Here is a 12,256-nt window from a genome sequence, read left to right on the forward strand (position 1 = left end):
TTTTAAGTCTTTTCAAGCAAAAAGACAAACATTTGCTGGTTCTAGATTAGTAAAAATTACAATTTTGGCCTTATTGGTCATTTATGACTGAATATAAGTTGTCTGTTTATGAGTTGGTGGATGGACAAAAGAATTTTTTTCACACTTCTTGACATTTTATAGAAAGAAATCAAGTCATCGTGGAAATAGCTGTTAGCTGCATCCCTCACGTTCATATGTTACAAAAGGCACATCTTAACTCAAATCCAGAATCAAAGTAATGGATCCGAACTGAAATTAGTCACATTTGAAAGACAAAATAAAGCAAACTTATTTGGAAATACACACTTTTATTCTTAGACATCAATTTAGACATACAAAGTTGTCACAGCTGCCACATTGTTAATGATAAAACTTGACTCTACTCATAACAGTAAGGTTATCTTCAATTATTTCAACTAAGGTCACCTAGTCAACGGTTTTATTTACACTTTAGACAACATCAATACAACCAAGCATCAAACTGACGGACCATCATACTATATCCTTCACCTGATCCGGACTATCACGGTACGACCAGCACCGTTTTGACCTGAACTTCAGGCCAAACCAGAGCTGCAACCACAAACTGTCCCCTAGGGATTGGCCTTGTTGCCTGACATCTGCTGGGACTTGATCTGTTTTAAGAGCTTTAAAGTAAGATTACGGTAATGCTCTGAGTACTTGCTCTGTTGACAGGCAACCTGTAAGGAGAAAGAGCTGCCGTTGAGTGCGCGTGGCAAATACACAATCACAAATATTCACACATTTTATGCTGAACAATGAGCTTAATCCATTGGCTCTTGCATCTGTGTTACACATTCGTCAGCTATTTCAGACAAGTTGACACATGAAGAGTGTAATATGCCAAGGCTATGGCAACATTAAAATGTAGGCACCAAAGACAAGATGGCCCAAACAAAGTAAGTCCTTAGTTACAATTGTGTGATTTCTTGTCAAGGTATAAGGAACGGTTTCACAGGATGGGACAGTGCTCACCACAGAAGTTGTACAGTAGGTCTAACACATCAGGCTCCTGCAGCCTTCTGTTCATGATCCCCTGACCTTTGCCTGGCTGCACCATGACGACCTCACCATCAGGTGGAAGCTCTATCAATGGGTGCACTTTGTTATCTATCAGTTTAAAGTCAGTTATGCTCATGCCAGCCAGCGCGCCATTCCTTTCTGCCCCCATTTTAGAGCTGTCCCATTGTGTCTCCACAATGCTGTCACCGTTCGTGCTGCTCTTGCTGTCATCCTGACAAACCTCTGAGTCACTAGTATGGGGCAAAGAAAAATAGGTGCACTTTTTCCTTTCATCTGGCTCTGAATTTGTGCTGAAGAGGGAATATGGAGGATTCTCTTGCGTGTCCTCATACATTCCGTCATCTTTGGTAGAGTCTGCAAGGTTTTTGTTGATTCCGACTGGATCTGAAACAGACTTTCTGATCAGTGTGTTGTCTCTGATGATCCAACCTCCTGTATCGATAGGGACACTCTCTCCTGGCCCAACTTGGGCATTGAAAGCAATGCACCGCGTTGCCTCATTTAATGTGTCCAGTGCATTATTAGAATTGAAATAGGACAACTCAGACATTGCTTTTGCTCGGGCTGTGTGGAAGGGGGAGAAAATGCTAGAATTCTTTTTCTGTTTTGGTGCTGATGGTGGCCTTTCGCTTGTGTCCTCATCAGGGATAGCATCAGTTTTGCCATAAAGCCTTTCAATGGTTCTCCTCACAAAGCCTTTCGAGATCGACTTCCGAGAAGAGTCCTCTTCACCACTGGACAACTCACTTGAAGTTTGAGACTGATAGCCACCACTAACCGAGGTCTCTGCCCTTAACCCGGATAGCGTCGTTGTGTTTGGCAAACATCTTTGTCCATGTTGAACGTCCGTGGAACTCTTTGCCAGAAACATTTCCCTGATCGACCTCACCCGGTTGCTCTCCGGCTCTGTGGTTATGACGCCGCTGGAGTCGTAGCTGAACGATAGCGATGACTGAGGGGCTGATCGGGTGTGGAGGTCTGCCTGAGACATTTCAGAGGATAATTCCTCAACATCTGCCTCGAGGTCAGCTTTTCTTTGAGAAAAACATCTGACGTTGGAATTTTCGGTGATGTTTTTTCTATTCTGGGCATCAGCAACTTGCTTCTCCAGAAGACTCACCCTCTCAGCAACAGACTGTGATATTACATCCTCCGCGTGAAGTTTTCCGACTGCCCTCTCACAGTTTACATCCTCAGACAGTTTTACCATTGCAGGAGCTGCACAGCTCTTGTCTTTGTTCATTTTGGTACGTTCTGTCTCTGTGGTGGACTCTCTATCAAAGTAGCTTAATTCATCCTCAGTGGAGCTTCTGACTTGGTCATCTTCAACATTTGATTGCTCCATGTCCACATGTTCCTCACAGTTACTGTGGTCATTCCCACTATCCTCCTCTTCCTCAAAGCTATGATGCTTTGTCGAATTGTCCAACTGTTGGATCAAGCTATTGCTATCTTTGGTGATGTATGAATCCCGGTTTTCTTTTCTTACGCCACTCTTATCACGGATTTCCTCATCTTCAGAGCTAACTTTGTTCTCCTCTCTCGAAGTGTTGAACTCCCGATGGTTTTGCTGATCATTCAGCTCTTCATCGGGGCCGGAAAAGCTTTCCTCAACCTTTAGTTCTTTACCCTCCACCTCCAGCTGCTCATCCTCTGACAAAGATGGCTCATCCAAGTCTGAGTTACATGTGCTTTCATTAAGACTGACATTCAGTCCCATAAAGCCTGTTTGACACTCCTGGCCCTTCTCAGTCAGGAGGTCCTGCGGTTCTATTTCTGGCTGCTCTTCCTCTGATAAGGACTGTTTTTTACTATCCGGGCTGGAGATGTTCCCCTTCCTGCTGGCACTCAGTTCCGCATAGCAGTTGTCTTCTTCCTCCTCACAGTGACTCTCAGGGTTGTCACCTTGTCTGCTCTCCTGTTTTATCTCTTCATATTCACATTCTAGTTCGTCTTCTGAGCTTTGTTGCGCTGTAGGTTCTGAGGTGGATATGCTTTCCTGACAGCTCATTTTTTCTTCTACGTTTGACATGTCCTGCTGAGGTTCATCAGAACCTGACTCATTCTCAGGAATAGGTTCCTCACTGTGCAGCTGCAGCAGCTGGCACTCGTCTTGCTCCTCTGTGTCAGAACTCTCAGGACTTTTCTCTCTGTCAACTACGTCACGCACCACATTGGCTATCTCTGCTGTCACTGGAATAATTGATTGTTTTTGTCTTTCAACGTCTGGAATTGTTTGGATTACAGCACACACATCAACATTGGCCCTGTCCTCCTGAGAGACATTTTTAACATTACAGGCCTCATTTGCAGTGCGATCAACCACTTCGGCAGAGCTATTTTCAATAGTCCTGGAAGACATTTCTTCTTCAGTGCTGGTCTCCTTTCCAATACCCACCGAAAGTGAAGCCAGTTCCTCTTTAAGAGTCTCAGGCATGCCGAGTTTTTCCATGATCTCATCAATAATGTTTTCCTCGATTGCACAGTCTTGTTCAAGTTTAGCACCAGGTTTGACTTCCTGCTCTGAATATTTTTGTGACGAACTGTGACTCTTAAATTCCTGAAAGTCACTCCAACTTTCCAGGAGCTGTTTAGAAGCGGATTTTTGTAAATCAGACAAACTGTTTCTTAGCTGGCCCGAGTCTTCAATGCAGGCGATTTCTCTGAGGGAATCAATCATTCGTAAAGCCTCAGCACAACTGACATCGTTTGCATTCAGTTCTTCAATATTTAGGTTGGTAATGCCATCCTTCAGGGTAATGACGGATAAGAACGCAAGAAGAGCTTTAGATGATGAGCCGAATGTAGAGGACACATTTGAAGAGAAGTCAGGCAACCTGTTGAACTTTTCCGGGCAAGATGGCGGCTTGTTCTGTGTGATTTGTCTAATTGAATTGATTGCATTGCAAATCCTGTCCAGCACGGGTTTCATGTCTGGCTGGTTTGCTCTTTGTGGTGGGTGTGTTGTGGATTCCTCTTGATCTGCTTTTGGAAGATCACGATTCACATCATCGTCATCAGATTTTATTGGCTTTTGGTGATGCTTTCTTTGAGAGTCCGTCTTTCTCAGCCTATCATTTGTCGTTTCTGAGGCTGTGTCTGAGGAGAGGTTTCTGGAAAGGGAGTTTCTATTTGGCGTATGTCTGACAGGAGGTGATGACATATCCAGAGATTGAGAATATGGGGACGTTTTCTTTTGCAGTTTCTTTTGCTTTCTTTCTGGCAAGGGGCTGGCATTTGGTGTGGCATGTTTTCGTGTTCCCATATTTGGTGACGTACTTCGATCAAGAGGCTGATTTCGTAATGGTACTTTTGGAGAGTTACTGGTCAGCCCAGAAGTAGATTTCTTGGGTTGGGAATCTTTTGGAGACAGACTGCCCATGAGTTTTACTTTTTTCTCGAGGGGTTTAGGTGATGATGTCTCAGAGTTTTGAGTTGAAATTGTTGCTTTAAGTGCGTTTGTCTCTTCAGGTGGGGGTTTACTCAGAGGAGTTGATGAAATACTGGCTGATGACATTCTGTCTTCAGATGTTAAACTATTCGGAGAGACAGAAGTACAGCAAGACGGACTGCTTATGTGTTTGTCTTCTGGTTGGATTTTGCTCATTATTTGTCTCTCTGCTGCACAGATGCCATTTGGCAGAACATTATCAGCCTTTGTGTTCATAGGAACAGAAGCCGTGGCGTAACTATCCATGCAAGCCTTTCTGAGAGACATCTTCCTTTCAAGAGATGTATTACTGACCAGTGGGACCCTTTTTATAGATGGAGATCTTGGTAGCTGTGTTTCCCCCTGCGTGAGAGGAATATCCGTCTGCAGGGTTGTTGCCACGTCAGATGTAGAACTGACAGCTAATGGGTAATTACCAGTGGTTTGACTGTCTACTAATGAGTGCCTGTGTAATGGGCTGCTGGCAGCTGACGGTACATCCGTCGTGTGATATTCACCGTTTGATTGCGTTGGTGTTTCTGAAGGACAGTCAACTGGTGATGGCGGCGGTGGAAACTCAGTTGAAAGATTTTCTGAAGGTGAAGGTGATGAGTCATGAACTGATATTTTGATTGGTTTATTTGATTTATTTTCATTGTCGGATGGGATCTCTGTTGAGATCTTAGTTGGTTGATTTATTTTGGAGATTCCGTCCAAGTGGGATTTTGTTACCTCTAGATTATTCTGAGCAAAGCTATGCCCTGTATTTGTAGAAGTGGTGTGGTTTGGCATAGTCACTGTAGTTGTCTCCACTGATGGCCCTGTCTTGTTTTCAAACGATTGGATTCTCTGTTTGACAGAAGTTTGTAGCACATTCTCAGGCAGTGTTTGGATTTCAAAATTCTTCTCAAAGCATTTTCCACCTTCATTGATCAATCCAGGATTATATTCTGACTCGTTTTCTGGTATTGTCTCAGAGTTGTTACTCTCTTTTCCCTTATCCGCATTGATAGCAGGGTTATTGTGGGCTTTCTCCAGCCAGTTCTCGATGTATTCATTGGTACCAGCACTGGAGGAGTTAAAAGCGGGCAGTGACACGATTTCCCTGACCTTCTTCTTCTCTTGATGCATTGATGGCTGCCGTGTTAGTACTCCCCGTGGCTGGCTTCCTTCCATCCTGTGTGCTTCAACAGAATCAGTCACAGTTGCATTCACTTTCAATGGTATGTTCAGCTCTTTCAGGCTGTGTTTTGTTGTGCCTTCTGATGATTGTGAGCTCTTAGTTGACTCCTGCCCATTTTGTGCCGCTCTCTTTTTCAGCTTTGACGTGCTCTTCTGGGATTTTGATTTATTCCCATAAATTCTCTTAATAAACCCAGCACTGGAGAAAGTTTTCTTATGTTTATCGGCTGTTTCTGCAGAACTTTCCTTCTGCCTTTTTCCTGGTGACGTAAGCCGCCTAAAGCGTTTGTTGATCACATTGGGCTTCGAGGATATCCTCTTATCTTTATTGACCTCTCTTTGTTGTGGCTTGCCTTTTGTGGACTTGGGGATTTGATGCTGTCTATTTGTTTTGTGAATTGCATCAGTCCTAGTTGATGGCGAAGTAATGTCAGATGGTATTGACTTGCTCTCAGCCCTCCAGATACTAATTGACTCGGAGGCTGTGGAGGGTCTCCAGAGCTCGGGCTCAAATTCATTGTTGGAGGAAAGCTGTTCTGTCTCTGAAGTTGCTGGCCTATAAGAGGGTATCCCAGATGAAGAGCCCCCCTGTCTATAAATGTTTGCCAGAAAATTATCCTGGCAAGTCTGCTGCTCATATATGTGTAGGACAGTTTCAGTAACCTCATCCCCGCTTGATTCAATCTGCATGATTTCAGCTGATTTGAATGAGGAAACATTTCTGCCACTTATAGAGTTAGCATCCACAGAGCCAATTCTTCTGGGTTTGGGTACTGGTCTAGTGGTACTCTGCGTAACCATGCAATATTGCTCTGTCTTGGCTCCATTTTCTGTCTGTTGTCTGTACAAGTAAGAGCCAACCACACCCTCCTGAATACCATCTGCTGTTACTGATTTGATGCTTTCTACAGAAGCTTGCTGTTTTCTAACCTGCTTGTGACCCGGGGTTCGGGCTCTACTAGGGGACACTAAATCCATCTGTGTTTGCTGATCGTCCTCTCCAAAGCTACTTTCAACGGAAGCTCCATTACCCAGCGAGGGAGGCTCCTCATCGTTGTCATCTTTATTTTTGTCCTTGTTGATGGTGTCGGTGGAGGCAGCTGGGTTTAGTAAATCCAGTGGGTTTGATTTAGGCAAGCAGATTTCCTGGTCTGGCTCTGGCTCTGGTAAACAAGACATGTCAAGCTGATTGGCCACACTGGAGCGTGTCAGGGTGGTCGTCCAATGGAGGGTTTCCTCTTCCTTAATTGTCAAACGCACCCTCATCTCCACTGTCATACTGCCATCCTGGTTCACCCGAAACGACTTTTCAATGTCGTCCTCGGAGGGCAGTGTGACATCCTGTCCCTCAGCTCCATTGCCAAGACAGGTGTCGCCCTCTGTTTCTGCAACTGACTCCAGAATGTGGCTTGATTCTAACTCAAAGGAGTTGGTGGGGTTACTGGGTATGTCACTGGAATTTCCCCTGATGGCATTGTGAATGCGATTCACAATGTACCTCTCTGATGAGGGGGAAAAATTTCTTGACTTGGACGTATATGGCAGTGACTTCTTCTTACCTTTTGCACCAAAAAAGCCAAAGCATGATTTAGAAGAAAAAAAAAGGAGAAAGTATCCGAAGATTTAAGGCGGAGGGGAAGCATGGAGGGAAAAGAAAGACAAAAGGAAGAGTTAGAACCAAAGCAGAACTACAGAGCAGCTGACCAAATGCAGGCAGCCACATAGACAGTGTATATAGGTCATCTATGGTGTTATGCGTAATAGTACTGCCTCAGCACTTTCTCAGTCTTTATCCTGTGAGACCAGTAGATTACTGCAGGTGGACTATCTAGAGGTGCAATGGCCAATGGACAGTCTTGAAATACATTTAAATTAATTTGGAAAATGTCTTCTTGAGGAACGTACGGTTTAAAGTCTTTATTCTTCTGACACCCATTCGGTTGGTAGGCAGCCTTGTTGGAGCCGGAGATTTCTGCATCGCGTAGTTAGCAGGTCTGAAAGGCTCCCTCCCTGCGGCCACGACAGTCCCAGAGCACAGTATCAAGCCAGGGAGACTATCCACCTGCAGGAGAAAACATAACACTCAGCACATTATGGTATTGCACGTGGTCAGCGCTTCAAGAAATTAAGAAAAAAACAAAAACAATTTTGATTATTATATTTTATATTATATTGTGCGTGTGTGTTTATATGTGTGTATTAAGTCTAAAATGTGTGCAGTATGATGAAATTTGCACCTGGAGGCTCTCAATTTAGAACAGATCCCTGACCTAAAGCCTTACAGCGCCATATCCCAGAATGCTGTTCTAGGTATTAGGGTGAGTTGCCAAAGAGGCTTAACACTTTCCCTCCTCATGTGGCGGTCATTTAGAGTCCAGCTATAAGCCAGTACTTCATGGGTCAACATTGTTGCTATAAACCAACATTATGCCCACTTTTCAATACTTCTCTGTCGAGGAGAATTTATTCGGTAAAACCAAAAAAAAAGATGACAAATGCGGGGCAGTACCACTCTGCTCAAGATCCAAGTAGCCTACCTGTCAACAGATATGGTTTACTGTGTCTTTAAGGACAAACACTTACTCTTCTGCCATCAGATGTGTGTAACTTCATCACAGGGAACTCCATCAGCTCTGAAATATATTCCAGGATTGATTCAAAAGTAGGCGTAGTCCTCTTTTGAAGCACTACAGTGTGTTTGACTGAGGGGTCTCCATTGCGAAAAACCACAAGTTTCTTTGGGGTGTGCACGACCACTGGCTCCTGCCTGTGGATGCTCGACCCGGGGAAAGCTCTGGCCTTCTGCACTGTCCGACGCCGGGAGCTAACAGGCCGGGCGTGGTACCAGGGCGGCAGCTTCTTTCTGGCCAGTGCCAGGTTGATAGGTTTTACCTTACGGTTATCAGAACAGATGTAGGATTTCCCATCCTCCAGTTCATCCAGAGTATAAATCGCATGAACCCCTCGAGGGGTAGTGATATTCCTCACCCCAAAGGGCAGAGGAACCTTTTTAGACAGGTTGTCCAGTAGAGCATCGAATGTTTTGAAGGTACGGTTGTTGATGACCATACGCAGGCCACTGAACTGGGGATCGCCACTTTTGTAGAAGCATACCCGCTTCGAGGGGATAGGGTTGGTGATGCTTGGGTGGCATGGGGTGCCAAAGGTGCGCAGACTCCCTGATGACTGGTCAGGGAGGGTCCTCCGAGGACCTGTCTCATTCATCATCGCTGATTAGCTTTAAGGGAGGAAAAACAAAATGTTTGATATTGAGCCGTAACAGGAAAATGGCCCATTTAGTCCATTACACAACTGCAACTGACAAATATTTCCTCAGTGACTGATCAACGAATCTGTGAAAATGTCAAGAAAATCAACAACAACAAAAAAATTGCGCACATCAAGACTTCTCAGACCCCAAAGGAAACTACTTTTGTCTGTGCATAATCCATAGGTGCTTCATTATTTTCTATCATGAATAACAAAAAAGGCAACTAATTTTTTATTTAAAGAGTCTGGAGCCGACTTTTACTTGGGAAAAATAACTGAAATGATCAATGGATTGTCAAAGCAGTTAGTGCTTAATTTTCGTGGTTGCTTTTTAATTGGAGGGACGTATGTGCGTACTTTCCTGAAATTATAGGACAAATAGCTCCATAATGTTGATGCTTTCCTGTATATCCCAAATAAATAAGACTGCAGATAGTTGAATGCCTGCGATACTACAAATGTACGTAAATGAAGTGAGGGTTCAGTTTGTTAATGATCGTAACAACGTCCGAAATAACAGCTGTTCCTCATCTGCAACTGGGTCAACAAACAACACAACAATGTGTTCAAGTACACTTAAGCACTTTATGATGTGCAAACAGCTGAATTACCACGCACAAACATATGTTGTTTACTTGGTGCACGCATGGCCATCAGGCAACTTGACCTGACTTCTGGGAAAGCTGTCACATGAATGGCATCTTCAATTATCTAATTATTCGATTACTCCGGTTAGCAACACAGCAGGACATTTTACAAGTAACACAGACTTGTTTGGCAGAGAGTTGACTTACTGAATATGAGTGTGTTAATTTTAGCATAGCTACAAAGATGAGTTCTCCAGTATAACATCAGGGTTGTGCTTGAAGCGATGCTATACTGATTGAAAAAAATCAAATAGAGTTGGTATCTAGAAAACTTATGTGTCGGGATGTTTCTTTATATCAAAATATAACACATTTTTGATTTCGTTTGTGTCTTGCTGAAAAGGGGCTGAACTTCTTGAATTTTGAATCAAGCAAAACTGATTTAATTACAAAAAAAGTTATGACTGTTTTTTTATTGCAATTTTGTAAAAGGCATTTTTGATTAATCTCCTATAATCGTTTATGTGATGCATGGGTTTGGTGGGAAGTAATATTTTGTTGTCAGTTGATATTAGATTTGTTGGCATATTCAGGATAAATAGAAGAAATAAATGGTGCTAAATGTACCAAAGCAATTTGTGGTGACAATTTAACACAGTACAATTATACAGTATTTCTAACACTGCAGTAGTGACGCACAGATTACTCCCTATTCAACCTGAGAGCAGGACACAAGTTAAACAGAAAAATACACAGAAATTTAATACAATTTCAAAATGACCCCTCCTACTCTACACAGAAACTTGATATTATAATTTCAAAATGAACTCACCTACGTCGGCATCGTGAAATTCCCAACAGTTTTTAAAGGATTCGTGAAATGTTATTCCGTGCTCTACATCCTGACCGCTGCCGAAGTAACTACTCAGCAACAGTTTATTTCAGGCGACAGCATCACGGTTAATTTGCTTAATCTTTGCTCAGAGTTAATCTCCATTGCAAATGCAGTACTTGAAAATCCTCTCCAGAAAGGTGTGTCACACAGATGAGTGTAGCATAGCAGGTTGAAAGGACGCAGCAAAGAGCCGAGGTTTATTAATTACACACATTTTACATTAAAAAAAAAAAAATTAACCTCGAACACATTTCTCAAGATCTCCTTTCCTGGCTGTGTTTTTCAACCAGTACGTATTTACCTTAGCAAATTCTCAAAACATACAATTAATTAAAAAAAAAAACAACAAAAAACAAACTTAAATTAAAAAAAAAAACACACAAAAATAGAAAATGACAAATAGCAGTGTAGGACAAACAAACAAAAAAAACCCGACAGATCTTCGATTACCTGTTGCGTCAGTAGAAAGCTCTACATTTATTTTTTTATTTTTTTTGCGCTGAACCATTTTTTTTCCCCCCTTACGTTTTATTGAATTAAAGCAACTGTTGCGACTGCAGGAGGCTTAGACGTTCAGAAGAGAGCAGTGCTTTCTCCACCAGTGGTAGCAGATGGTAAACCTTCATCCAGTTGTAATTTTCGTGCAGGGTTGTAATCTCATTGAGGGCCTCTTAAAATAATAAGGATTAAAAGCCTCTCGGTTTGCAGGACCCTAAGAGACGATGCTATTTTCAGTGTAGGATGATGATGATTTCTCCCTCCTGCGTCTAAATTGCATTTATAAATTGATATGTTAAAGGAAGAATGAGCCGATTGCCTTTGACCTGATGTAATCTGAACATGTGCAGCGCCTGCCAGTGTATAATAAGACATTTTAAAATAACAAACCTTCCATTAATAGCAAGGAGATTTTAATAGTCCGTCCAAAAATACACACATCATAACACGGCACTTTTTCTAGAAAGACAATTAGGTTTAGAGGGGTAGTTGGAGTCCAGTAGATTAGGTTGAACCGTATTAGGGTGGGGGTGGGGGGGGTATTAGCCGGTCATGTTAACTATTGACCTATCACGAGTTGCGTAACAGTTACCAAAACTTAACTGAACGGAGTCTATTTCTGTAGTCAAGGGGATTAGTGGTGGATGACTTCATTCCACAGTAAACCTGGGGCTGAAGTTAGGGAATCCAAGGAATATACAAAAGATATCAGGTTTCACCCCTGCGGGGGGAAAAAAGAGAAAAGAACAAGGAAACGAGACTGTGCGCTATATAAATATCTCAGGTGTGTGTGAAAGTGTGTGCTATAGGAAAGAATTCCTGCTGAGCCCGTCCAGACAGAGATACAGGAGGCCTCCCTTCGACAAGCCCGTGACCTGTTCCCAAAACAACAGCGAGCACAAAAATGTGAAAAATCCCTCAAAGGAAGCTGGGGGTTGGGGGTGTGGGGACAATGAAGGAAGCCCTCAGAGTAAACAGGTAGACCTGGAGCCTGCATGCCCCTCATTCCAGCCCTCTCCTGCAAAGATAAGATGGAAGCAAATGTTGAACGCGAGCGGGGTAAGAACTCAGTGATAGAGCAGCGCAAATCCTGCCAAACATACCCGAATAAGACTGAAAATAGTCCTGAGCTGGAGCTCTGCACTCAAAGTAGCGTGACAGGTAATAGCAACAAATGTCTGAAGCTCCATTTGTCACATAATCTTCCACGTCAGAGTTATATCGAACCAGCTGGTGATATGAATGCTGTTATTTTTCCTTCACATGATTACACGTGAAATCACACGCCGCCATGACAGAGATATCTGTCTCTGCGTTCCGGGTGTATTG

The 12,256-nt window shown here is 43.0% G+C and overlaps 2 protein-coding genes across 14 annotated transcripts in view; one reads left to right on the forward strand and one right to left on the reverse strand.

The window, feature by feature from the left end:
- Positions 1–12,256, forward strand: part of LOC147241476 (uncharacterized) — a 58,010-nt gene that overhangs the window by 342 nt on the left and 45,412 nt on the right. For 11 of the 12 annotated variants that reach the window (XM_086191778.1, XM_086191781.1, XM_086191771.1 and 8 more), the window contains exon 1: positions 11,545–11,986. The exons of the other annotated variant lie outside the window; for it this stretch is intronic. In XM_086191778.1, coding sequence (XP_086047904.1) covers positions 11,923–11,986 — 64 coding nt within the window. In that variant the 5' untranslated portion in view covers positions 11,545–11,922. Of the gene's footprint in view, positions 1–11,544; positions 11,987–12,256 lie in introns of those variants that run through there. 12 annotated transcript variants of the gene reach the window in all.
- On the reverse strand, positions 322–10,873 carry LOC147241477 (uncharacterized). Of its 2 annotated transcripts, XM_086191765.1 has the most exons (4): positions 10,367–10,873; positions 8,261–8,915; positions 7,583–7,739; positions 322–7,236 (listed from the first exon to the last, which is right to left on the reverse strand). In XM_086191765.1, exons 2-4 carry the CDS (start codon positions 8,903–8,905, stop codon positions 995–997), a joined length of 7,044 nt encoding a protein of 2,347 aa, XP_086047891.1. In that variant the 5' UTR covers positions 8,906–8,915; positions 10,367–10,873; the 3' UTR covers positions 322–994. The 2 variants fall into 2 exon arrangements, with proteins under 2 accessions (XP_086047891.1, XP_086047892.1); XM_086191766.1 differs by lacking the exon at positions 8,261–8,915 and having other exon boundaries at positions 10,367–10,872.

The sequence above is a fragment of the Aulostomus chinensis genome, chromosome 21, assembly GCF_037954235.1.
Source record: "Aulostomus chinensis isolate RoL2024-O1b breed Wild chromosome 21, RoL_Achi_v1.0, whole genome shotgun sequence".
Taxonomy (NCBI): domain Eukaryota; kingdom Metazoa; phylum Chordata; class Actinopteri; order Syngnathiformes; family Aulostomidae; genus Aulostomus; species Aulostomus chinensis.